The 24501-nt window shown below is 38.4% G+C and overlaps 2 protein-coding genes across 7 annotated transcripts in view; one reads left to right on the forward strand and one right to left on the reverse strand.

Moving 5' to 3' along the window:
• Window positions 1-9025, reverse strand: part of PFKM (phosphofructokinase, muscle) — a 48300-nt gene extending 39275 nt beyond the window's left edge. The window contains exons 1-3 of one of the 3 annotated variants that reach the window (XM_032644591.1): window positions 8023-8158; window positions 6866-6956; window positions 6086-6208 (exon numbers count right to left, since the gene is read on the reverse strand). In XM_032644591.1, the coding sequence (XP_032500482.1) occupies window positions 6086-6208; window positions 6866-6947 (205 nt within the window). In that variant the 5' untranslated portion in view covers window positions 6948-6956; window positions 8023-8158. Of the gene's footprint in view, window positions 1-4603; window positions 4623-6085; window positions 6209-6865; window positions 6957-8022; window positions 8159-8861 lie in introns of those variants that run through there. The other 2 variants (XM_032644594.1, XM_032644595.1) reach the window with 2 other exon arrangements.
• Window positions 8209-24501, forward strand: part of SENP1 (SUMO specific peptidase 1) — a 59968-nt gene continuing 43675 nt past the window's right edge. The window contains exons 1-7 of one of the 4 annotated variants that reach the window (XM_032644598.1): window positions 8209-8246; window positions 8770-8879; window positions 12399-12446; window positions 14349-14479; window positions 15518-15599; window positions 16460-16501; window positions 20712-20871. In XM_032644598.1, the coding sequence (XP_032500489.1) occupies window positions 8828-8879; window positions 12399-12446; window positions 14349-14479; window positions 15518-15599; window positions 16460-16501; window positions 20712-20871 (515 nt within the window). In that variant the 5' untranslated portion in view covers window positions 8209-8246; window positions 8770-8827. The other 3 variants (XM_032644597.1, XM_032644600.1, XM_032644599.1) reach the window with 3 other exon arrangements.

The raw sequence follows: 24501 nt of genomic DNA on the forward strand, positions 1-24501 counted from the left end.
CTCTGAGAGCTAAATTAGTAAAAAAAACCAACCCAAAATAGAGAGTAGCTAATGGAAGAAATACATCATATTAAGAAATGGCTGTAAATGTCTTGTTGATAAGAATTTTGAGAAACCCCTATTCATTATTAATTTATTCATACATTCAACAAATATTTATTGAGGACTCATTATGTGTCAGCCACTGTGTCAGGTACTGAGGTATAATAAGCTCTCAAGAAGCTTATCTAGAGGGGCTATCAAAGGTTCATAGGAAGCTTATATTTCATTGGACCTGGGATATAATTGAAGAAGTCAATAACCCAATTAACAATTATAATATATCAAATTCTTATGCCATAAATATATTAGTTGAGGGAAAATGGAGTAAGAAAAAAAATGGGACCTGGATAGTAAGAATTTGGCAGTGTTTATTTAGTACTGTTTGAGAGAAGAACACCAATGGATATACATATTCCAGTATTAGAGAGATGGATGATATGATAAGACCATGACAGCTCCTTATATGGATTTTCCTTAATTTTAATCTTAAACTCCAAGACCATACATTTCACTTTTTCATAATTTTCTGTTTATCAAAAAACTTAAATTTCAAATATAGTTTCCCAGGAATCTTAACAACTTGGAAGGGGCATTTTAGTGAGCTATGGTTGACTTATGAATCAAAATTTGGATGTATAATTTGATGGTGGAATGATGACAGAAGGGAATGTTTGAGATCTGGGAAGTTCTAAAAACTATGGTATATATCCAATCCTCGGGCCTCTAATAGGGGAGTCTGAGAAGCATCCCTCAGGGCATGGTGCTGGTATGTGACGCCTACAGGTAAACATAGTATGGTGACTAAGGAAGAAGAGGTTGAGAAAGGGGTCTAAACATTGTCATACAAGCTAGGGTGCCTAAGGAAATTGTCAGGAGTAAAGCACACAGCTTAGCAGAGTTAAGGACCAGGAGTCACAAAAACAAAGCAGCAAGTTAGGCAAACAAGAGATGGTACCCCCAAAAAATCTTGAGGCGACGAGACTAAGCCAGTAGCTGAATTTGCCCTATTACAAGATTATTTTCATTACTGGTATGGTTTAATGGGGCTGAAAAAGGACAGACACCCTGGACCCCTCTTCCAGAGGAGAAAGCTAAAATGTCCTGGGTTTGCACTGGAAAAAAACCTGGGGTCCTCAAATAGGCTTCTCAAGGGGGGCTTATGCCCATTCTAATGACTCAATGATATGAATTAGCTAGGGTTCTGCTGGAAATCTAGAACTTTGTCCAAAATATAATCAGCTTTCTTCAGTTGTTGAGGTTGGTAGCTAGAATTCAGGCTTTAGGGGACTTGGCAGAGAGTGAGGGGAAAAAAGACTTGAACCCAAAAGAAGAAAGTCAGTTGGACCCAGAAGGCCATGTGGTTAAAGTCTACTATTTCTTCTACCTTGTACTATCTGTTGGTGGTCTTCTTGTTTTCAGCACATTGGGTAAAGCTAATGTGCACAAAGGAGAGCCACCTTATACGTCATACGCTGGTACCAAGCAATGAACGACATATTGTTTACATAGATCCTCATAGTACAGGAAGACATTTAGAAGGTCCTCTTAGACTCCCCAGAGCTTTCTAGGTATTAGACAGCTATTTGGGATATTGGCATGAAGTCCAGGCTAATAATAGGGGCAAAAATTATAATTATCACGAAATAAGGCATTCTGGGGGAGAGAAGTACAAGAAGATGTTTAAAGAGAATTCTGCAACAGCTAGATAGGAAGAGCACTTGAGTAAACCAGCTGAGGTATCCTAAAGTACTTGGTTCATATGCTCTGCCCATTAACCCTGTTAAGTAATGGTAGTTAAATAAACATATAGAGAGCTTTGGAGAGGACCCTCTAAACTAGGATAAAATTAGACATTACTGCCAGGAAGTTGAGTAGTTCATGAAGACAGAAGATCTCTTTCACAATGATTACTAAAGGCTGGTATAGATGAGGGGCAATAAAGAGGATGTTGTATGCTATACTCATGAGTCCATTCACTACCACTAGGATGATATGAGAAGATAAAGATTATGTTGATAATGCTAGTGATGGTGCACCAGGACCATCATTTAGGCATGAGAAGTAGGTATGTCAGTCATCCAGGTGTAAGTCTAACCCAGGAGAAGAGGAAATAGCATACTATAGGTTTCTTGTGTTCAGTCAACAAATATTGAGCACCTATTACATGTTAGGCACTGTTCTAGACACAAGGGGATCCAGGATTGAAAAAAAAACCTGTCTATCCTTATGGAGCTTAAATAATAGTGAGGAAAGCAGGTAATGAACAAGTTAGTCAATTAGTGATAAATGCTTTGAAGAAAAATAAAGCAGGGCAAAGAAGCAGAGCAACAAGTGTGCTATCTGAAGTAGGGTGTTCTGGAAAAACCTTGCTGAAACGACATTCTAGGAAGAAGTCTGAACAAACAGTAGAGAAAACCATGCTACCAGTTGGAGGGGCAGCTTTCAGATGGGGAGAATAGCAAATGCAAAGGTTCTGAGGCAGGAAGAAGTTAGGAGTATCATACCCGAGGATCACCAAGATTTCCTTTGGACCAGAATCAGAATTGTAAATGGGTTACTATGACTTGGTGGGTTCATATTGTGAAACATATGTAGCACTTAGGTATGGGTCTCTCTCTGGGTTGAAACAAATATCTGTCTGGTCCTCTCACTTCTACACAACCCCTGGATCTCATCTAGTCCTTACCTGACTAATAAGCTATTGTGTGTTTGCCTCCACTAGAATGTAAGCTCCCTGAGGACAGACCCTGGGCACAAGCATGAAACCACTGTCTGCGCTAGAGAGTCATCTTTAGCTCTAGTTGGCATAGGATGACCCCTGGAGACCCTGCAGCCTCTACTAGCAACAAATATTAAAGTTTCTGACACAGTGCACTGGCTTAAGACAAAGCTTCTTGATTCCAGTCCAGCAGATTCAGCATCACCTGGGTCCTTGTCAGAAATGAAAATTCTTGGGCCCTACCTGGAACCTACTGAACCAGGAACTCTGGGGCTGAGGCAGAGCAATGTGGTTTAACAAGCCCTCCAAGTGATTCAGATGAACAATGAAGTTTAAGAACCATTGTTCTAAGTTGTGGCGGTCCAGGAACACCAGTCACTTGAAGAATAAATCTGCATGTCTCAAAGGCCTGGGGGGTTCCTATGGAGTCATTTCTGCCAATGAGGATCAACTTCTTGAGAAAGCTAGCTCAAGAAAGAGGTTACAGGTAACAAGATGACCCCTACCGCAGGCTGAAGCACCACATTCAAGTCTTGATAAGGGCAGAGGTAAACAAAGTCTTTAGCCGAGGTGTGAAGACTCAAGCTTGGACCAGATACACTTTTTCTTTTCTTAAAGAAGAAAGTTTAGGGGGATATCAGAGAAGCGAAGACAAATAATCATTATATAAGACAATATTGGGAGTGAGTCTTCTACTTCAGATCTTCTGCTTTACCTCATCGAGCATAATGTGAAAGGCCTAGCTGTTTAGCAAGTCCAAGGGATATATCTTCAGGCTCTTATACACATTTCCCTGGGTTAACTGAGAGGCAGTTTAACAGGGGGCTCAGAGTAGGGTGGTCCAAAAGGATAAATAAGATCATTTCTATTAACCAATGGAAGATGCAAAAAAGGGTTCCACAGGTCTACTGGTATCCTTGCATACTTGACTGGAAGAAAAGCATCTTTAAGGCTATTTTCCTACTCAATGATCTTTCCAATTTAGTTGATGACATTATAAAAGCCCTGAAAATTTTAGCTTCATGAAAACACAAGTTCCTTGGAGCTGGTCCTGAGAGGTTGGGATCGGGAGCTCAGTGTTGAATGGTGACTAGGTTGAGATGAAGGCAGTCTTGATAGAGGCAGAGCTCCCACTGATTTTCCTTTAGCAAGAATACAGGTTCTTACAGCTTAGAAGTGGTAAGACCCAGAAGGCATAGCATGATTTGGCTCTTCTACTATTTTATAGTTGGCTCCCCAGCTACTCCTCCCCTCACTCAAGTTGTACTGGCCTCTCTACTCCTCCAATGAGCCAAACTCCTTCTCATCTCAGAGCCTACTGTCCCTTTTCCCAGAAAGCTTCTCTTTCCCCTTTGCCTGGCTAATGCATACTCATCTCTCAGGTCTTCCCAAGAAAGGGTCTTTCTGACTTCTCAGGCCAGGTTAGGTGCTCCGTTTTACACTCTGATTACATGGTATTTTTTCCCTTCATTGTACTTGCATCATTCTAATTATCTAGCCACACGTGTGATCATGTGATCACTGTCTTCCTCCCACAAGACCATAAACCTCACGAGGGCAGGCAATGTACTGATTTTCCTTACTTTTTTCCCAGTGCCAAGTACAGTACCTGACATAATATGTGCTAAACAACTTTTCTTGGAAGGAACAAAAAGGAGGGAGAGAAGGAGGGAGGTAGAGAGGAAGGAAGAAAAGGAAGGGAAGAGGAGGGAATGAAGGAGGGGAAGTAGGCAGGGAGAAAGGCGGAAAAGGAGGAATGGAGGCCCCAGTGGGGCAAACTGGGAAGATATTTGATTCTCAGTCTCTAATGGGAGAGTTGGAAGGGTTAAATGTAGCTCTTACCTGAGGCCTCAGTGCTTAAAGGCAGAAGTTGAACATCAAAATTTTGTCCCTGGGATAATGCTGAGTTCAAACCACAGAAGCAGTTCCAAATGGGTCATCAGAGCAAAGGGGGTCTGAGGTGAGTATTAAGTATAGAGCAAAATGAGAATGGGAAAAGCAGGGAAGAAGAGGGCAAATAAGAAATAATCTATACAAATTCGGGAAACTGCAGGACGAGTCCACCAGCTGGGCTTATTTCTTTACCTAGCAGCTTTTTATGCATGGGCAAAGCAATGTCTGATTAAAGGGACACAGACCACACACAGTTGCCATATATAGATATGTATTCTTCCAACAGCTTAATAAACAGGAATTCTTGCACACAAACCATTTTCTTGTGAGTCTGGTTAACCCTGGGTACACTAAGGGGACCGAATTAAGTTAGAGTGTATGCCATTTCAAAGCTTAGGACTGGATCCTGGACCATGGTGCCCTGCTACCATGCTGGAGCTCAGTGAAACTCTACCTAAGCAGTCAGCTGGCCCCTCCCTTTCCTACATCTCCAAGGCATCCTCTTTTCAAATTCAACATTTTTGAACCAAAGTTATCGAGCTCTTAATTTATTATCTCCCTTCTTGATCGTCAGCTCCTGGGGGAGAGGGAAAGCATCTAGTTCATTTTCTCGTCTCCTACTGAGTCTAGTACAATGACTTCAAATAGTAAGTGCTCAAATATTATTGAATAAATATTGCTATATACTTCATAGGTGCTGGGAGTAATTACTCCAATGAATTTGTTAACTTCTTGAGGAAAACCTTTTTAGACCTGAATTCCTTCTGGAAATATAAGGAGTTGGACTAAAGAAACTCTAAGGCATTTCCAAATTGTAAACTACTGGGACAATGACAAGGTTATGTTACAACCTCTCTTATCATTTCTAGCATATTTTTGGGTACGTAGTGGGAACTCAATAAATGTTTGCAGTGAACTGACTCCAATACAGATATATTTAAGTTGAGAAGAAACACAGAAATGTGTTTCTGAAGTTTTATATAAATTGCCTAAGAGTTGGACACTACTTAAAGAGAAATTTGTTATTAAGTGGATTCTGAAGGTGCATACTTTTTATGATATTTGGAGTCACTTTGTGATATAATGACTCCTTAATTTATTTTTTTAAGTTTCACATTTTTATATATCAAGGTTCCTCATAATAGGTTAAACCAGATTAGCAGCTTACAGTTATGAGGGAGCCAAATGACTTACTATTGAGTAAATCAAGCTATTCTTCATAGAGGGAACTGTCCCTCTTTCTGTAATTTTACAGATTTCTCTCTCTCTCTCTCTCTCTCACACACACACACACACCAACTTTCTCCCCTGCGTCTTAACTCATATTTTGAATTCAGTAAGTCTATCCTAATTTATAATGCTACTCATAAATTTTTCACTTTCCAATACTTCTTTCCACATTCCTCCCCCTTGTTTAACCACGTGCCTCACCATTTTTAAAAATAGGTATGCCTTCCACGGCGTCTGGATCATCCATAGTATCTAGACTCTTCAAGGCGTCTGTCTTGGATGGTGGCTTTTGTATGAGCATGCTGCAAGGTGAAGCTTCCTCAGCTGAGAAGCAATATTTCTAGGTCACCCTCAAGGTGGGATTCAGGGAGGGGAGTGCTCTTTATTCTCTTTCACTTTCTCTAAGGCTCTCAGTTAGCTTTCCAGGGCATTTTTCACATAAATCCAGTGACAAATTAGAGAAGTGATGACTCTTATCAACAACTATCTTACCTCCAAAAGGTTCTACTATTTTGACATAAATGAGGTAAAAGCAGAACACATAACTAGAAACTTTAAGACTGGGGTGGAAGAGAAAGCCATTTTTCTTTGGGACTCTATTTATCTTATAGGTTTTGGAGTGTCAATTCCAATGGCAACAAGGACTCCCACAGATGAACCTGGAAAGGTTGAAATAATTCACAAAGGACAGAGAAATCAACTACCAGCTCATGTGCTATAAGTCTTGTTCTCCCTCAACTTCCAAGTCCTCCTTACCTGCCTGGGGCCTATCCCCACACATCAGGCCAAAATCTCACCTGATACTTGTACAAGGAAAAGACAAGCCTCAGTCATAAACATTTTAGCATAGTGGGGATGGAAAAACAAGGTCAGTTGACTGCTAAAGCCTGCCTCTACACTAGTAAGTCTCATATCCTGTACTGCGGTTCCCTGCAAGAGAACCCATTCTGTCACTTGAGTATGATCAGGAGACACTGGTACCTGTTCTCTGAGGAGTCCTGACTAACTGGCGAGACTGAATCACACACATGAAAACTTTCAGATGCAACTCCTCTTTATGCATAGTTGTCTCCTAGAAATAGAGACAGAGTTTAATGCAAATCAACAGATCTGTGGAATGATTAAGATGGACAAAAGTGACATGGACCAGGTATGTTCAATACTAACAGGCCTTAGGACCTGACAGTATAAAATGTCAGCATATGAAGTGATACATATAATCCACTTTTATACATTTGACAGGGCAAGATATCCTGAACTCAGCACGCATCTTCTCCAGCAGCTGGGAGTAGCTAAATGGCTGGGGGCCTCCAGCTCAGCCAAGTCTGACCTCAGACTGTGGCTGTCATCTGGGTCTAGAGTGCTTACTCAGAAGCATTTCTCCAAGACTTCTAGACAGGGCTTGGGTCCTGAGGCCCGCCAAGCTGAGGGACTTGGTAACAAGTCTAAATGAACAAACACATTTCTTCTCATTATTTTCTCTTAAAAATAAAGATTAAAGGTTAATCAATTTGGTCCCAGGAACAACAACATGGCCATTTAGTTCTTCAGAGGGCAGAAATCTGGGTTTGACCCCAGATAGCTTTCCTCACACCTCCTGGAGGAGTGTTTCAAACTCCTCCAGAGTTCTGGAAATTTCTACACGTTTCTAGAGTCCAACCTAAGCCAATCCCAAGCTGCTCCCCACCCCCTTTTCCCCAACGGCCAATCAAGCATGATGTAGTGCAAAGAGTATAGGGTTGCAAGTTAAGAAACTTGTTTACTAGGCCCAGATCTGCCATGTACTTTGTAACTTTGGGAAAAGACTTCACATCTCTGAAACTCAGACTGAATGATCGCCAATAACCTCTACAAGCACTAACGTTTTGTGATTCTCAATAAAACATGAATCTAGCCTGAGTTAGATTTAGCTCTCAGGTCAACATCTGTCAAGGTGGCCACAGGTTCCCACAGATCGAGGGCCACAGCAAGAAGCTGCCATGGAAACCAGAGCGTAAGCAAAAATCGCCAGAGCGGAACCAGAAGGCAGCAGGTAAGGGGGCCGAGGGAACAGAGAAAAGCGAAGGACGAAGGGCAAACTAACAGTATTCTAACAACGAGAACGAGAAAAAGCCAAAACTGAAAGAGGAAATTATAACCACAGCCTCAGATGATCCCTTGGCTTCTCAGGCCTCGCCACACTGCGCAGGCGTTGCGCGGGTCCTCGACTCTGCTCTTTGACCTCTCACCCCACCCCCTTCCTCCGCTGCCACCGAACAGCTCTTCCGGTGTTGTGGAGGCGGTTCCGGTTCGCGGCGGTTCCCGGGTTTTGCTTTCCGCGCCCGGCCGGAAACCCCTTCGCATAGCAGCCGGTTCCGGTTCGGTGAGTGGCGGCGGGAAGCTGGGGGAGGGGTGAGGATGGAGGGAGCTTGGGCCGGGAGGCAGTGCGGGCCCGGGCCCGGCAGCCTGGGCTGGGCTGGACGGAAGCGGGGACGGCTGTGGGGACGGCGCTTTTTCCTCTGCCCCGCCCCCTGGGACCACCTCCCCTCACCCGTGCTGTCTGCCGGCCGCGATCTGGCCGGTGGCCGTTAGTTAGGTTTCCCGAGGCCGTTCCTTGAGGCCTCTTTCTCCGGGGTCGAGGAGAGGCCGTCTCCCTAAGGTCACGGCCGGCCCCATCTCAGCACCCAGCCCTACGTGTGAGGAAAAGGCCGGTTGGGATTTCGGGGCTTTCCCGCCAGAGCAGGTTTTCTCTCAGGGGAAAGCTGTTTTCACCGGGAAGCTCAGCTTTTCTGTTATACCTGCTTCACCTCCCGCCTTCCTTGAGACGTGAAAGATATTTCTCGACTACTTCTGCGCCTCACGTAAACATTTCTCCAACTCTTTTTACTCTGTGGTGTCTCCCCGAGATGTCATACCGCTAGTGCCACCACCAGAGAGAAACGTCCGGACCCTCCTGCCCAGGTTATGAAAATCCCCTTAACCGCCACCGTTTGCTTACCTGGCTCATCGCCTTCTGGTAATTCCCTTCAACCGTCTCTTTCTTGGGGTCCCCTAACGTGATCTCTCTGGATATATGCCCAGTTTCTCTTGAGCTTGGTGATTTCTGTTTATCGGTGCCTCTGCAGTATTTCCACTATCTTGTTGGCAATAACTTGCTCCTTTATCACTTTCACGTCAGCCTTGTTAAGTCATTTCACCTCACGTTTGGTTCACTTACATTTGGGGTGGTGGTGATTCTTATGAAATTTATATAAAGCCTTTTATAGGCCACTAACTATTTGATTTAGGGTCCCTCTTCCAATTGGATGTTTTTGGATGGAGTAGATCGCATCATCTCCTAAATCTTTCCTCTTTATAAAGATAATTTGTGTTAAGGACTCGTGTTGAAAGATAGATTACACTGAATTTGAAATTACAGTTACCGTGAAACCTTAAGCATCTCTTTAAGCATGATCCCTTAACCTTCCAATTTAGAGTTTCCCTTTTTTCCCTCTAGTCCCATTTTGGAAGCCTCATTTGTTTTTATCTTGAGAAGCCTCATTCACTCTTAACCTAATTCCAATTAATTATCCCAAGTGCAAAGATGGTCTTCGTATCACCCATCTGATGGCAAATCTAGAGGGAGCAAATGGATTAAAAGACAGGTTCTTCTGCCTCAAGCTAAGGTGATGTCACTCTTGACTGCTGCTTCGGAAGTCTTTCCTTTTCTTTAGCTGACTCCTACACCTCCTACTAATTGCACCAGCTTTATTTTATGGCTGTAATATCTATTGATGAATCTGGTTTCCTCCCGTGGACAGTAAGATTCTCAGCAGCAGGGACCAGTTCTTATTCATCTTTGTATCACCAGTCCCCTGTATGTTATTGGTGCACAGTAAGTGTTTGTGTATGAAAGAAAGTGCATCTTTGGTGTTTAAAGTGTTAGAGTCTAATTGGAGAGATTCCTTGTAAAAATATGAAAAACAACAACAAAAGTACATAATGATATGGTACAAACTGTCTCATAAACATAATTTCCCAGAGTTCGTAGTAGGGTAATTCACATGATCACTTCCACACCCTTCTCATATCATAAATTGTTCTTACTACATCTTGGTCCTGCATAAAGCTAATTGTATAATGCCTCTCCTCAATATATACTTTCAAAAAACTTCATCATAGCTCTAAACATTCACTTTTATTATCACCTCTTTGCATGTATGTAAACTTATAAATGTTTTACCATACTCATTACATTCTGTTATTGCCAGGACTTTGCCATCTTTTTTTTCTTTCAGATTTCCTATTATCTTGTGTTCAGCTACTTACCTGACTTCACCTGAATACCTGTAACTACTTATGTTCTTTTAATAAATTAAATGAACAAAGTGAAGTAGAAAATGTGTTACTAGAATGCTCTTCTTAGAGGGAAAAAATTCTTACGCTTGAAAGAATTTGGTGGTATCAGAGGTTCCAGGTCCAACATTTCATGTTGAATCTTGGGGTAAAATATTCCTTCTCCCATTGTATTTGCAAAGTGGCAAAAAGGAAGTAGCACACTGAAGAAGCTGGATGTATTTGTATTAAAATGTAAATGTGGGACTTTAATTCTTAAAATTATAAAAAAAGTGTGGATTCCCCAGAATTAGCTAGGGATTACTTTTATCTTGCCAATGTGTATGAATCCTTGAATAAGGATATGCTAAAGGATGTGATTTTGTATTGTTTATTGAAAGAACATTTGCTTGGAAGTGAGGGTGCCTGGATTTTTGTCTTCCCTTTGCCCCATCTTTGTGATTTCAGGCAAGTCACTTAACCACTGGACATAATCTCTAACATTCTTTGATTTGCTTGCTTCCCTCTTCACATCTATCTCAGCAATGCAAAGGAAGTTAACATGGGATTGTTCTAATGGGCACCAGGCTTTTAAATTGGCATTCTTCTTAACACAACAAAAGAGACTAGTGATGACTCCTGGCCCATGGGCCCCCAGAGCTGGGGGTGGCTGGGGGACAGGGAGAGAAGAGAGGCAAAGTGTCCTAGGGAACCTTTGGAAGTGCTGAAATGAGTAGACAGTAGAAAATGAGCAAATATTTTAAAACTAAACCTGAAAAAAATGTCCCCTCACCCCTCCCCACCCAAGCCAAACAGGTGTGTTATGAAACTTTAAATAAATATTAAAAGGGTAGGTTTGTTAAAAAAAAAAAAAAAAAAGACTAGACTAGCGATGACAGTTACGGGATGACCTGAAAGAGTGAAATGTGAAAAAGCCACTGCTAGTTTATTGGTTGATAGGATTTTTTTTTTTCCCTTAATGGGGGACCCAGGGAATTTGGCTTTATTAAAAAAGAAAGAAGCGGAAAGAATAATGTGTAGAATTACCAGATCGAAACCTTTTAGTAAGTTGAGCATTTGGAAATATATTTGAAGCCTAAATCTAGGGCTTAAATTCTTTGGGAAACCTCCCTGGCAAGACTAGGTAATCAGATGATTACTCAGCTTAGTCTGTACCTATGCCAGGAAAAGCTCAAGCAGCCTTCCTTTATGTGTGCACTTCGTTATTGGGGCAGTAAAGAATTCCTGTTATCATCATGCAGTTTCCTTAGATTGAAGCTCAGATAGTGCTATGTATTTGGTGAAGTGCTCAATCTTTTGAAAAATATGTGATAAGATTATGACTATATATATGTACCATCTCTAGTCTCCTCCTATTGTAAATGCCAAGAAGCCTGTGTCCAAGGGTACATTTATTAACCTAGTTCCATCAGTTAGACTTTTAACTTCTTTTTCTGGGCAAATTAGATATATCGAGGAAAAAAATAATTTCACGTAGGCAAAGGGGCTTTGGTTTGCAACTGTTTGAGTAATGATGGGGGAAAAAGTACTTAGTACAACTGCGAAGTGTTCCTTGATAACTTTTTGTTTGGCTGCTAAGACATATGGAAGAGAAGTCCTAACAGGACTACCACAAGATCTGTCACTTGTTTATAAAATGGTTTAGTGGGACTTCCCTAGTGGTCCAGTGGTTAAGACTTTGCCTTCCAATGCAGGGGGAACCCTGGTCAGGGAGCTAAGATCTCATGTGCCTCGGGGCCAAAAAACCAAAACATAAAACAGAAGCAATATTGTAACAAATTCAATAAAGACTTTAAAAATGGTCCAAATAAAATAAAATAAAATGGTTTCGCGTGAGGTAATAGAAAGATTAATGGATTGGGAAGAATGTTTAGGCTGTAATTTCAGTGCAGTCACTAACTTTATGATCATATGCAAATTAATCTGCAAAGGGTTGGCTTTCCTAACCTGCTTTGTGCTGTAATCTGTGATTCTGTGGGTAGTCCATAATTGCTCTTTAGTATTACACAGGTTGCAGAAATGTTTGGAACTACCTCAGGCTAGTTTTAGTTCCCATTCTCTTCCCATCAACTTGCCTTACCATGTTCTATTTTTCTCCACTAAGAATACAAGTGTCACTTCTGAGTGGCTTCCTGTTGTGTAATGACATGAAAGAGATGTTTCAGAATGTAACATTTCTATTTTCTGTCTTCTTTTATAGGACTTTGTATCTTTGCTGAAGTCAGTGATGTGAAAATACCTGACATGGGTAAGACTGACTATGAAGTAGTGTTCAATCCTTTTAGTTACTCTGATTAGATAAGCTGGAGTGAAAGAATATTTGCATCTTTGTGCTTAATAATATTGTCAATATTTGTGTCTTTGTGCTTAATAATAATTTTAAAGGAGATCTCATCCTAATTATATAATATAGTATACCAAACAATTTTCTTTTGGTTGGGATATTGTTTATAGCAACATTTTAAAGCACTTTCTCATTCATTGTGTTGAAAAAGCTAAATACACAGTAGCAAGCATTTCTGTGTGCAAGGACTTGCTTTTTAAGTACTTAAAATACCTAATAGAGTAAGTCCCCTACATACAAACCTTCAAGTTGTGAACTTTCTTTTCAAAGATGCGAACATGCGTTTGCATGTCCAGTCACGTAAGTTAATTCACGTGTCTGGTGTACGTTGTCACGTGTGTGCATCCTCTACAAGTCCTTGTGCTTTTGTGTACTTTACAGTACTGTGTAGAGTACAGTAGTACGGTGTCTTTATTTCAAGCCCAGGATGTCTGGAAGCAAGCGTGAAGCAGCAGTGATGTAGGTGGTACTGCTAAGAAGCGCCAGCCATTTTACTGCGCTGTACTACTGTACTTTTCAAGGCACTGTAAGATTTTAAATGCTTTCTTTCTTTGTGTGTTTGTTTTTTATGTGTTATTTGTGTGAAAAGTATTATAAACCTATTATAGTACAGTACTATATAGCCAATTGTGTTAGTTGGGTACCTAGGCTAACTTTGTTGGACTTACAAACAAATTGGACTTAACGGACGCGCCCTCGGAACGGTACTCGTTTGTATGTAGGGGACTTACTTTAGTACCTAGTAGGTACTATTATTATCTCCATTTTGTTGACAGAGAAACTGAGACACAGAGGTTAAGCAACTTGCCTAGGATCACACAGCTATAACTGGCAGAGCCAGGATTTAAACTCAGGGACTGGTTCCAGGGTCCTTGTTCTTTAGTACTGTTATACTGCCCTCTATGTGATAAATAATTTGATTAAGGTAAAATTTAAATTTCATTTAGCTAGTGGCATTGAGAATTAATTGTGATTGGAACATTTTCTGCTATTCATAGTACTTTATGTCTATAACAGGGAACAGTATAAGGTCAAGACTAATAGTCAATTTAGGAATAGGTTGAAAAATCTATACAGTTCGATCTTATAATATCCCATAGGCTCCTCTTAAGTCCACATTAGTCTTCCCTCTACTGTTTTTTCCTTTTGTTTAGTCTACCTTCTTTCTCCTGGTCATTTGTTTCCCTTTTCTCTCATTGCTGATAGCAGTATAAATCCCTGAGTTCCTTTGCTCTCACTTGTTCCTATTCTAACTCTTTTATGGTAACAAAGGTCTCAAAAATGGTAATAAAGTACAGTTCTGCCGCAGTATACAGTAACTGAGCTGATATCTGTTAAGAGCTATATGAATAAATTACGCTTTTTGCAGAAAAAATTTTCAAGTGGATTACATTTTAAAGCACCTTGTTGAGTTGAAACAGAGGAAATAAACCAGGGTTAAGAGTCTTTGCTTTGAATGGTGGAATTTTTCCCCCTTTTTTTTTCTACAGTTAAAATTAAAAAATTTTTCTTTTGGGAAAATTTCATTATTTTTAAAACTTTGAATTAAGCTCTTTTTATTCTTGTACAAGTTTTGAACTGTTTAGTAGATGATCTCGATTCCAAATTAACCAATTTCTGCACATGGGCCTGTTTTTTTTGACAGTGACATTTTGAGATTTCTTGCCAAGAGTTATGAAAGAGTGGTTTTATTTGACTGTAGAGGTATTTGGGGGAAATCATTTTTATTAGGTGAAAAGATTGGTTCATAGGAAAGTAGGTATTGAAGAATTATGTGACTTGAACTAATCCGGACTCTTTCCCCAGATGATACTGCTGATAGGATGAGGATGGATGCTGGAGAAGTAACTTTAGTGAACCACAACTCCATATTCAAAACCCATCTCCTGTCACAAACAGGTTTTCCAGAGGACCAGCTTTCACTTTCTGACCATCAGGTTAGTAATAATTTTCTTTCCTTAATTAATGAATTATTTTGGCTTAAGTTTTCATCTGATAGAGTTTAAATGCCACACTCAAAAGCACAAGAATATATGTAAACTTTTTACACTCAGTAATGCTAGTATTTGGAATTCTGTTTGATACGTTAAAGTTAAATAAGAGCCAGGCTATGTACAAATTCTTGGAGAATGATACCTTTTAGAAACTCTTTATTATTCCTCTGAATATTACAATTAACTAATACACAGATCAGCGTTCTTTTAAACTGGTGTCTTAAAATTGCTGAGCATTAAATGGGGGGAAACTATGAAAATATACAGTAGCTCTGAAATTTCTCTGTTCTATAAAGCTTAGTTTCTCAAGGGACCAGCAGCAGCAGCATCACCTGAGACCTTATTAGAAAAGCAGAATCTCAGGCTTTACCCCATACCTGCTGAATCAGAATCTGCAGTTTAAAAAATCTCCAAGGTTTGAGGACTGTTAATAAAACAGTCTTTCTCAGTAGGCAGCCATTACGAATTAGGATGAGACCATTCTTTGCTGTGTGCAGAATGTTTAGCATCCTTGGGCACTGAATCCCTGTAGCATCTGCCCCCAGTAATCATTTTGATAACTGAATATATATCTACACATTTCCAGATTTGTACTGGGGTGCAGCAGCACCTCTGATTAAGAACTGTCCTGTAAAGTTATCAAGAGAATCAAAACCAGGTTGATTTTTCAGCTGCTTTGATATGTGATACACCTGGCTTTGAGAACAGGCTATATTAAATACGTATTACCTTCTAATGAGCATTCTTTGAATTAAGTTGTATAACAGATATTTTGCCCATTTTTCCCCTTGAAGCCTTAATCATTTCATCATGTTTTCCTTTCTTACTAGTATGTAGCTTAATTTATTTATAATATATATAATTAATTGTATTGCATTCTGAAATATGTCATAATCTTGTTTAATTATATATTTTTCCTAGTGTAAGTTTTTGTTTTATTGTAAAAAATATGGTTTAAGAAAGAACTTTCGTTTTGTTTAGATTTTACCTTCCAGGCGAGGAAATTTGGACCGATCGTATACTTGTTCTACAAGAAGTGCAGCTTATCCAAATTATTATTCAGGTATGACACATTACTTGGAGTCAAGGCATTTCTACCTTTCAGACTTCTTCCTAGCAAGTTGTTCGTGTTTACTGTCTCTAAAAGTGAAAACATTGTCAAAAGCAAAATGGTATTTTCTCCACTAAAACATCATTTTAATGAGCTCTCTGTGTATGGTTGCTATAATACTTCACTGATCTAGTCTCAACCAGATATTTTTTAAAGGGAGATTTTTTTTTTAGAATCCATTCTCCTACTTGTCTGTTATGCCCTTGTTAAAAGCAATACAGCTTTGTTTTTGGCTTTTGATTTTTTTTTTTTTTTTTTTAGATATGTGTATGTGGTGTAAAGGTTACTTATACTGATTTGAAGCACAGAGCTAGCCTATTTGTATTCTGCTTGAAATCATAAATACTGAAAATTTATTTCTACCCAAGCTTGTCCCTCCATTAGGGCAGGAAATGTTAACTACATGTTTCTGTCTAGCACCTGCCACAGCCATGCTTGCATATTCAAGGGCTTGCCTTTTCAACTTGTGATCCATGACAGAAGTCAGCATTCTCTAGGCTTTTCCTAGCCCCTGGCCTGCCTGACTTTTCATCTGCCCCCTTTCTAAGGTTTGGATTTCCAATGATCTGGCTCTGTCTTGGGGAAACTTGAGAGTTTTTTATTAGTTAGTCTCCTGGCAGTATGACCCAGGAAGATTATAGTGGTCTTCCAAAGTCTTTTCACTCCTCATGCTTTAATCTCCTCACCTGACCCAAGTATGGGAATATTAGCCATACCGTTGAACCTGTTTCAATGGGATTTTTATAAGGATAAGTTGAGATAATAAATATGAAATGCAAATAATAATTATTGTTGTTATTTGGCTTCCTCAGGATTCTTTGTCAGCAAGATGAGATCTCCTCCCCTAAAAAGACGTTAGTATGATGCTCTTTTAGATTTATATTATATTTAAATATCATTTAGGTGGGTGGTACTTTACCCTGGGCACTGGATTTCCTCTTCTGGGGTGGGAAATGGTGTCCACATAGTATGTGCATAATTGTATAGAAAAATCAGTTACTTTTTTCAGAAAGTTAACTCTGCCATCATTATTGTTGAAAAGGCCTTTCTGATGAGCAGAGAGCCTGAAATATGGCTTGATAGCTTATTAGTATTGATCATAGGGGAAGGACAGTTGAGTGGAAAATATTTTCATTTGAACTCAGGCTGTGTTTGCTTGTAATTTTGTATGCTGATTTACCATTGGACAGAATATTTGGTTTTTGTTTAAAGTAATTGCTTAATAGTAAACAATCATATATAGAAAATTATAATCAAGGTCTCCTGGCTAACTCAACTCTTACTTAACCCTGTGGTCTTCTCTGTTTTTTTATCTGAGTATATATCTATGTATACATTGTATGATTCGAAATATGATTTTTTTTTTAGCTCAATATATATTTTTAAAATTTTCTATCTGCTTACCTGTTATTCTTCTTATTTACCTTTTTCTGTTGATTTCTCATAATCCATGGAATTTATATGCACATTCACAATCCTTTATGTGCAATTCCAAAATCCAAAAAGCTCTGAAAACCAAAGAATATTTTCATAATTTATTTGACATCAAAACCTGACCTGAGCTCAATTCATTACTTGGCAAAAGCTACACGAACTGACATTTAACTGACATTTAAATGTTTTGTCTTTTATTTATCTCTGTAAATATGAATATTTACACATTTTACTGTAGACATATCAGTATGTTTGATAACAGGGTGCTGCTTCAGGTTATACTTAGAAGTGCTACATAGTATATACCAGGTTATCTTTGTAAAATCATCAAAAATTTTAATGTAGAAACACAACTGGATCCAGGGGCCTGTGATTTAGGATAATGGGCCTGTGTCTTCATTTCCTTCATTTTGTCTATGGTTTAGGTCCCATTCACCCTCTCCATTTTCAGCTATTATAAATAACATGACTTAAAATAATTTGTTTTAGCTTTTTTCTTTTAAATTTCAGTGGACCCTTGATAGACTCACAAAGGATATTTCTGAGATCATCTCAGGTCCCTATATTTTTGACTGTGGTGGTATTTACCCAGAGTGCTGGCTTTCTACTCAGTTACATGATTCTTGAGGGTTATATTTTTTCTGTTTGTCCTCATGCCACAATTTGATCCCTATATCAAAATCTTATGCCAGAGTTTTTATCTCTCACTTGAAGTCCATTTTTTTGGGAAAAGAAAAAAATTCATAACAGTTACTTTATACATGGTGATGACTAGAGAATACCAACAGCAAATAATAAAACCATATTGAAATGGGGTTGTTGAGCTATTCGATTCATTCTCTAAAATACAGCCTGAAGCAGAGGATTCAGATTTATGCCTCTACCAAGTTTAGCGCCTGACCAAGCAAGCTTAGGACATGCCACAGACCTTTTAGGTTGCTCACGGACAATCAGAACTTTCAATCTGTGAATGCCAAGGGTCTGTATACTTTTTTCTTATAATAAAGACTTTAATTCAGATCTTTTTACTGTGTACTTTTTTAACTTTGTTCCTTTGCCGCACCCATTCTTGTTCATTACAAGTCCTGCAGAATATTGTCTCTTAGCTCCTATTCTTTTCCAATAATTTCCACATTGATTTCTGTGGTCAGTCACCTTGAGACTTAACCTCTTGATTGGACTAGGTGTGGGTCCCCAGTTCACCTGCCACAGCCTCCTCATTCTGACTGTACTGGTCTTTGTCTCCTCTCCTACCTTACTATCCTCTCCTCCACTAAGATGAAAACAAACACAGGAAAAACTCAAACTTCAGAAACTAGAGTCTGGAGCTTCCCATTTATACTTTACTAGATCTGCCTCTCTGTATCAAGCTTTTTAAATATTTGCTTCTTAATCTCAAGATTAGACTGTTAAAAACATTTTTTTTAATTTAGAAAGCAGAGAAAATGCAACATTTTCACTTTAATAACTTAGTGCTGGTCAGACTTGAAGACCTCTTGATTTTATTAAGGGCACAATTGAAAAGAAAATTAAAACATTTTAAATCTTAAAGAAAAGTAGCTTAAGATGAAAAAAAATGATTTTGCTCAAGCTTAGAATCATTGTCAATGTCTTATCTTTGGAAAATATGTTAAATTAGGTTGCCAAATAGGCATTTAGTAGGTAAGATGAATTAAAGCATCCTGTATTCATAATAACTAAATAAATCTGAAAGTTAACAGGAGCAACTGATGATTACTTTCATACTAAGTGATTGCCTGACACACTTTTTTTTTAAATATAAAATTTCGTTATGTCCATAAAATTACTGCCTGTCCTTGTAGAAAATTTGTAGAGAAAAGTAGAAAAATCCCCATCATTCTATCATTGGAACACAACCAAAGTTAAAATTTTGGTGTATTTCCCTATAGTGCTATGTGTGTGTATGTACACATAAGTAATCTTATTTGTGACATTTGCAATCTGACTTCTTAATGATGACAGAATACTGGGTTAAACTGTCAACTAAAAAAGAATGAGTGCAGCCTCCTGTTGGTCCCTTTCTAGCTTTGCTTGATCCCATCAGCAGTAGAGCACTATTCAGTGATTTCATTGAGTGGGGATGGAACCACCTTATTCTGGTGAAACAGATTGCCTGATCCTGTGCTTTTCCCTTGAATTTTAAAGCCCAAACCTCTGTCAGATGCCATTGAGGAGGCTACTCTGGTTTATCCTTGGTCTCAAATTTGCATTTTTTGGTAGACTTATTCCTCAAGTAGACACCTCTAGTTAGATCATTCCCTAATCAAATTTTAACCAAAAAAAAAAAAAGTATGAGAGAGGAAGATTTCTACTGTTATTACTTTGCTTAAAGATAATGATTTTCTGGTCCTTTATTGAAACTCATTTTCATTAGCCTCACGTCTCTTATTTTTACATTAATAGTAATAGATATCAAGCATAGTTGTTGATTACAAAGGGAAAAGGTTGTAATTCATTTTGAAAGTACATTAGGTCAACCACTGGTGCATCAACTGGTACTAATACCACCCCTGACTGCTGCTTTTTTTCCATCTTATTTAGCCTAAATTCTGATAATCCTGATCAGCTTAAAAAAAAAAATTCCAATACAATACAAAACTGATACTTTTGTCAGCTGCCAAACTTTTTGGATAGAGTATCAAAAGCTACGTTAAATAGTTTAAATAACATAAATACATAATATTGTGCAAAGTTCCATAGTAATATGCTTTGAAAGAGGATCCTCAAAGTGATGTTGGCATTAGACAAAATTCAGGGAGTAGAGAGTTAAATTTTTGTCTTTCTGCTGGTGCTCCTCAGTTACATAGCCTAACATCTGAAGTTATTTTGAAGGTGTTGCTTTAAATTGTCCCATCCTGCTGATGGAGAGAGGAGGCTATAAAAATTATTCTACTCCTAGCTGAAACTTACAAACTTACACCCCAGTTTGTAAGCCACAAGTCAGAAAATTCAAATAATAATTAAACCTCGCTTAGTCTGATTGCAACAGCAAGCATCCGAGTATTGATATGTCTGATGATTATAACATTAAGTGACTGAAGGTTATCATACCAGAACCAGATGCATAATGACGGGTCATTCCTGCCATAAGCCGGCCAGAATAAGCAGCAATTAGGTTATCTCTGCTCTTAGACAGAGCCCCTGAGTCGTGAACACGGTAATTAAAACAAGAAAGTGACACCAGCTGCTTATTAAGCAATAACTGTTGTTCATTTGAATTACAATTCTCCTTGGCCCTCCACCTGCTTTCTTACTGGTCTGGCCTACCTTCTTTCAGGCCCAGGCCTGGGAGTGCTTGCAAGATATAGTTGGGGTAAAATGTTGACTTTTGGTGGACACCACGGAGTCACATTGATGCAGATAAGGCACATGGCTGTGGCAGGATTCAGCTCCTTCATCAATTTTCAGGTTAGTATGGCTGAATCAATTATAGTTTGTAGAAGTTCCCTTACTGCAGACTTTACTGGCAGTTGAGACCGGGATCTTTCTTCCATTAGAGACATGGTGATATGCCACATTACTTTGGAATACAATGTTGGACATGGTTGCAGTCATATGGAGAACCAGTATAGGTATTTGTTTAATTTATTCAAACTTTTATTCTTCTAGACAACCCTTCCTCAGACAGTTTTCTTGGCTCAGGAGACCTAAGAACCTTTGGCCAGAGTGCAAATGGCCAGTGGAGAAATTCCACTCCAGCATCAGGTTCAACTTTACAAAAATCAAGAAACAGCCGAAGTCTTTACCTCGAAACCCGAAAGACCTCAAGGTAAGTATTCTGGCTGCTCAGTTCACAAGCTCTTCCTCCAATATAAAGGAAAATGGCTATAAGATAGTTGTTACATTGGCATTTTTAAAAAGTAACAAACACCACTTTTGAACTTTAAACCATAGAGATACGGACAAATTCATTTTGAACTTTCAACTTTTAATTTATCTTGTGCTGGATTTTGGTGACAGCCAAATCTTATAATTAGAGGGAGAGAATTTTGAGGGAAGTCTTGGTGGATATGAGTGTATTGGGACCCTTCAGAATCAATATGGCTATTTTGAACCTTAAAGTGAAAATTGATCAATTTCTGCAACTTCGGTAGCAAAGAAACCAGCACATTTTGTAGGCTCTCATGTGAGCGGAGACCTGACTTAAACCAAAGCAACCTTACACCTTAGTCAACTACTTCTATTGTAAAATTAGACTCAGAAAAAACTTGATCATATTTAGCCTAACTTATAAGCCTTGCTTATTCCCTCACCAAACTTCTACTGATTTTTAAAGGCAGATGAAGTTTGGCTTAGAAACTTTTCCCTCAAGTACTTTATTATATTAGTAAATATTTCTTCTTTAATATGGTATTTATGACTTCTTAAATATTACTCTGGTGATGGTTTTAGGCATGTGGGATCATTCAATTTCCTGCTTAGTCAAAGCTAAGCTTTCTGGTGCTGATTAAAACCAACAAGATGGTTTTTATTTTATTTTATGATTATCAGCACATGGACTCTGGAAACATGTGTGAGTACTCCCAGGGATTGTCTTCCCCACTTCTTAATATTTTTAAAAATTACATAAGTATTCATTAACACAGTCACATTGTAAAAGTTAAAACATTGCCAATAAAGCCAAAGATCCCTTGACCACTACTCACAATCTTACTCCCTTCCCCTTCATGTGTTTCCTTCCAGATCTTTTCTTATGCTTGTTTCTTTTCACTTTCTCTTGCTTAGATATAGAATGATATATATGCTGTGTAATACTATAAAATGTATAATATGTTATCTTCATTAAAGATATTCTGTATGCATCATTTGGCAAGTTGCTTTTTTTCCTCAATAATGCCATGCTGTTATTTTTTTAAATAATGTTATTACAGAAACAGTGCGCATGCTTTGTACAGAATCAGAAAATACAGATAAGCACAAATAAACAATAAAAACATCATATTCCCACCAGTCAGAGGTCACCTTTGTAATGTCTTAGTACATGTCCTTCCAGATATTTTTCTGTTTGCACACATTTTTTTCCAAAAATGAGTTCATATTGTGCATACTCTTCTGTAATCTTTTTCAGTCAGTCATCTTCTCTTTTTCATTCAGTAAATTTTATCTTATACACCGAATAAGTTATATTTAAGTTTTCCTAGTTGACCCCAAAGTATCCTTTACAGCTAGTTTGTCCAAAGCAGTATGTAGTTTAAAATCGCATCTGGTATTTATCACCCTTAAGTCTCACAATCTTGAACAGCACCCCCGTTTTTTATGACATGACTTTTTTCTGCATAATGTTCCACCTTTTGGATTTGACAAGTTGCTTTCCCATAGTATCATGATTTTGTCCTCTATATTTTATATATATTTATATATATTTTATAAACTAGATTTTTGACTTTAATAAAAGCTGATGCTGTGTTACATCATATTAGAAAACCTACAGTCCTATCATTAGTGATGCTGGATTGACCTTTAGATTAGAGTGATAGCGCTCTGGTCCTTAATTGTACAGTTAGGTTTTCTTCCCCCTTGTGACTAGAATGTAATCTAAATGATGTTACTTTGGCATTTTATGAACGACCAGTTTCACATCAGCCTAGGAGTTATTAATATCAGTTGATAATCCTTAGCTGATAGCACTTTTTAAATTGAGGTATAATTGACATATAACATTATATTAGTTTCGGGTGTGCAGCGTAATGATGCAATATTTGTATATTGATCACCACAATAAGTTTAGTTAACATCCATCACCATACATGGTTACAAAAATTTTTTTCTTGTGATGAGAACTTTTAAGATCTACTTTCTCAGTAACTTTCAATAATGAAATACGGTATTATTAACTATAGTCACCATGCTGTACATTACATCCCCATGACTTACTTGTTTTATCACTGGATGTTTGTACCTTTTGACTTCCTTTGACCTGATAATAATTTTAGTGTTAGTGAAGTAGTAGTTTTCTAATTTTATCATTTCTTTTACACTAATTAATTGGCACTCTGCTATAAGGGAGAGCTTTTTACCTCATGAATTAGGGCTGTTTGGTCACCCTGAAATAGTTTTCCTACTGGGAAGGCAGGGTATGTGATTAGATCTTTCTTCTGCATTACCAATTTTCAAAGTAAGTTTTTTTTTTTTAATCACCACTTGATGTGGTTCAAATGAATTTTTCTGTTCTTTTTTCAGTGTCATGGATTCAGTGTGTTTTAATCCACTACTACAATCATTATTCTTTGAATGCTTACATTCTCACAACTTTGGCTAGTGGAAGTTCCTTCAGGCTTATGTCTGTGTCTGACTCAACCTCATTAGTTGTTGGTAGCACCCTTGCTTTCTGGCATCGCAAATGCCCTCATACTGTTTCTTTAGGAAGAAGAATCTTTTGCATTAAACACACACACACACACACACTCTAGGAAAAATAAATACAAAAGACATTGTGGGGAATTCATTATATCTTTACCAAGCAAATTATATTGCCCTTGCCATTTTTTCCTAGCCACATCTACCCATCCTAAGAAAAGAACCGTGTTTCTGAAATTCCAAGTTCTTGCTCCTTTCCCCACTCTAACACACATAGGAAACATTAGAGATTGAAGAGTCAGAGGGAGTAGATGTACTTTTTAATTTTCTTTAGACCTAGTCTGATTTCATTTGGATCAGACCACATGTACTGATTTAAAGAGTTCATTTCTATAAGTTCAGCTTAGTCAGCTATGTACTTTACTCTTCAGCCTCAGCAGAAAGAAAGAAAATTAATTATATTGAGCACAAGTACCTGTGCTGGGTAATGATATTTGAAAAAGAGCACATAGAAAAAAACTTTAAATTATTAACCTAACCTTAGAGATATAATTAGATTTTGAGTCCACAAAAATATTTTTCTTGCCAATTTTTCCCATTATTTGAGGCACATATGGTATAAAGAAACAAAGCAAAATTCTCCTTCAGAAGAGGTAGATAGTGAGGGCAGAAGGAGCAGTCACAGCGATGCAGCCTCATAAGCCTTCTAGTTTTTTTTAATGGAGGACGGGAGCCCTCTGTTGGTCTTTTAGGAAACTTAAATTCAATTGAAAAACAGTTGAGAAGCTTCAGCTTTATCCACCTTTGCATATTTAATCTTAAAGTAATTCCCTCCAAAAGGCTGGGAGAGGGGACTGCAGGGAGTAAATAGAAAGTGTGTGCATATTAGCACACCTAGAACCCAGGTGCATACCTAGAACCCAGGTTTTCTGAAGAAGTCTAATCTGATAGGCTTTTTGTCATACCACACAGGTCTATGGTTCCTGACCAAAGGAACTTATAGATGGCGAAGCTAAGAAATACAACTTTAGGTGTTTGATAATTACATAGTTTGGCAGTTTAAGACCTCCTAAGTGGCAGAACCTAATGCAGCAACTCATTT

Source organism: Phocoena sinus, chromosome 10 (genome assembly GCF_008692025.1).
Source record: "Phocoena sinus isolate mPhoSin1 chromosome 10, mPhoSin1.pri, whole genome shotgun sequence".
In the NCBI taxonomy this organism is placed as follows: Eukaryota; Metazoa; Chordata; class Mammalia; order Artiodactyla; family Phocoenidae; genus Phocoena; species Phocoena sinus.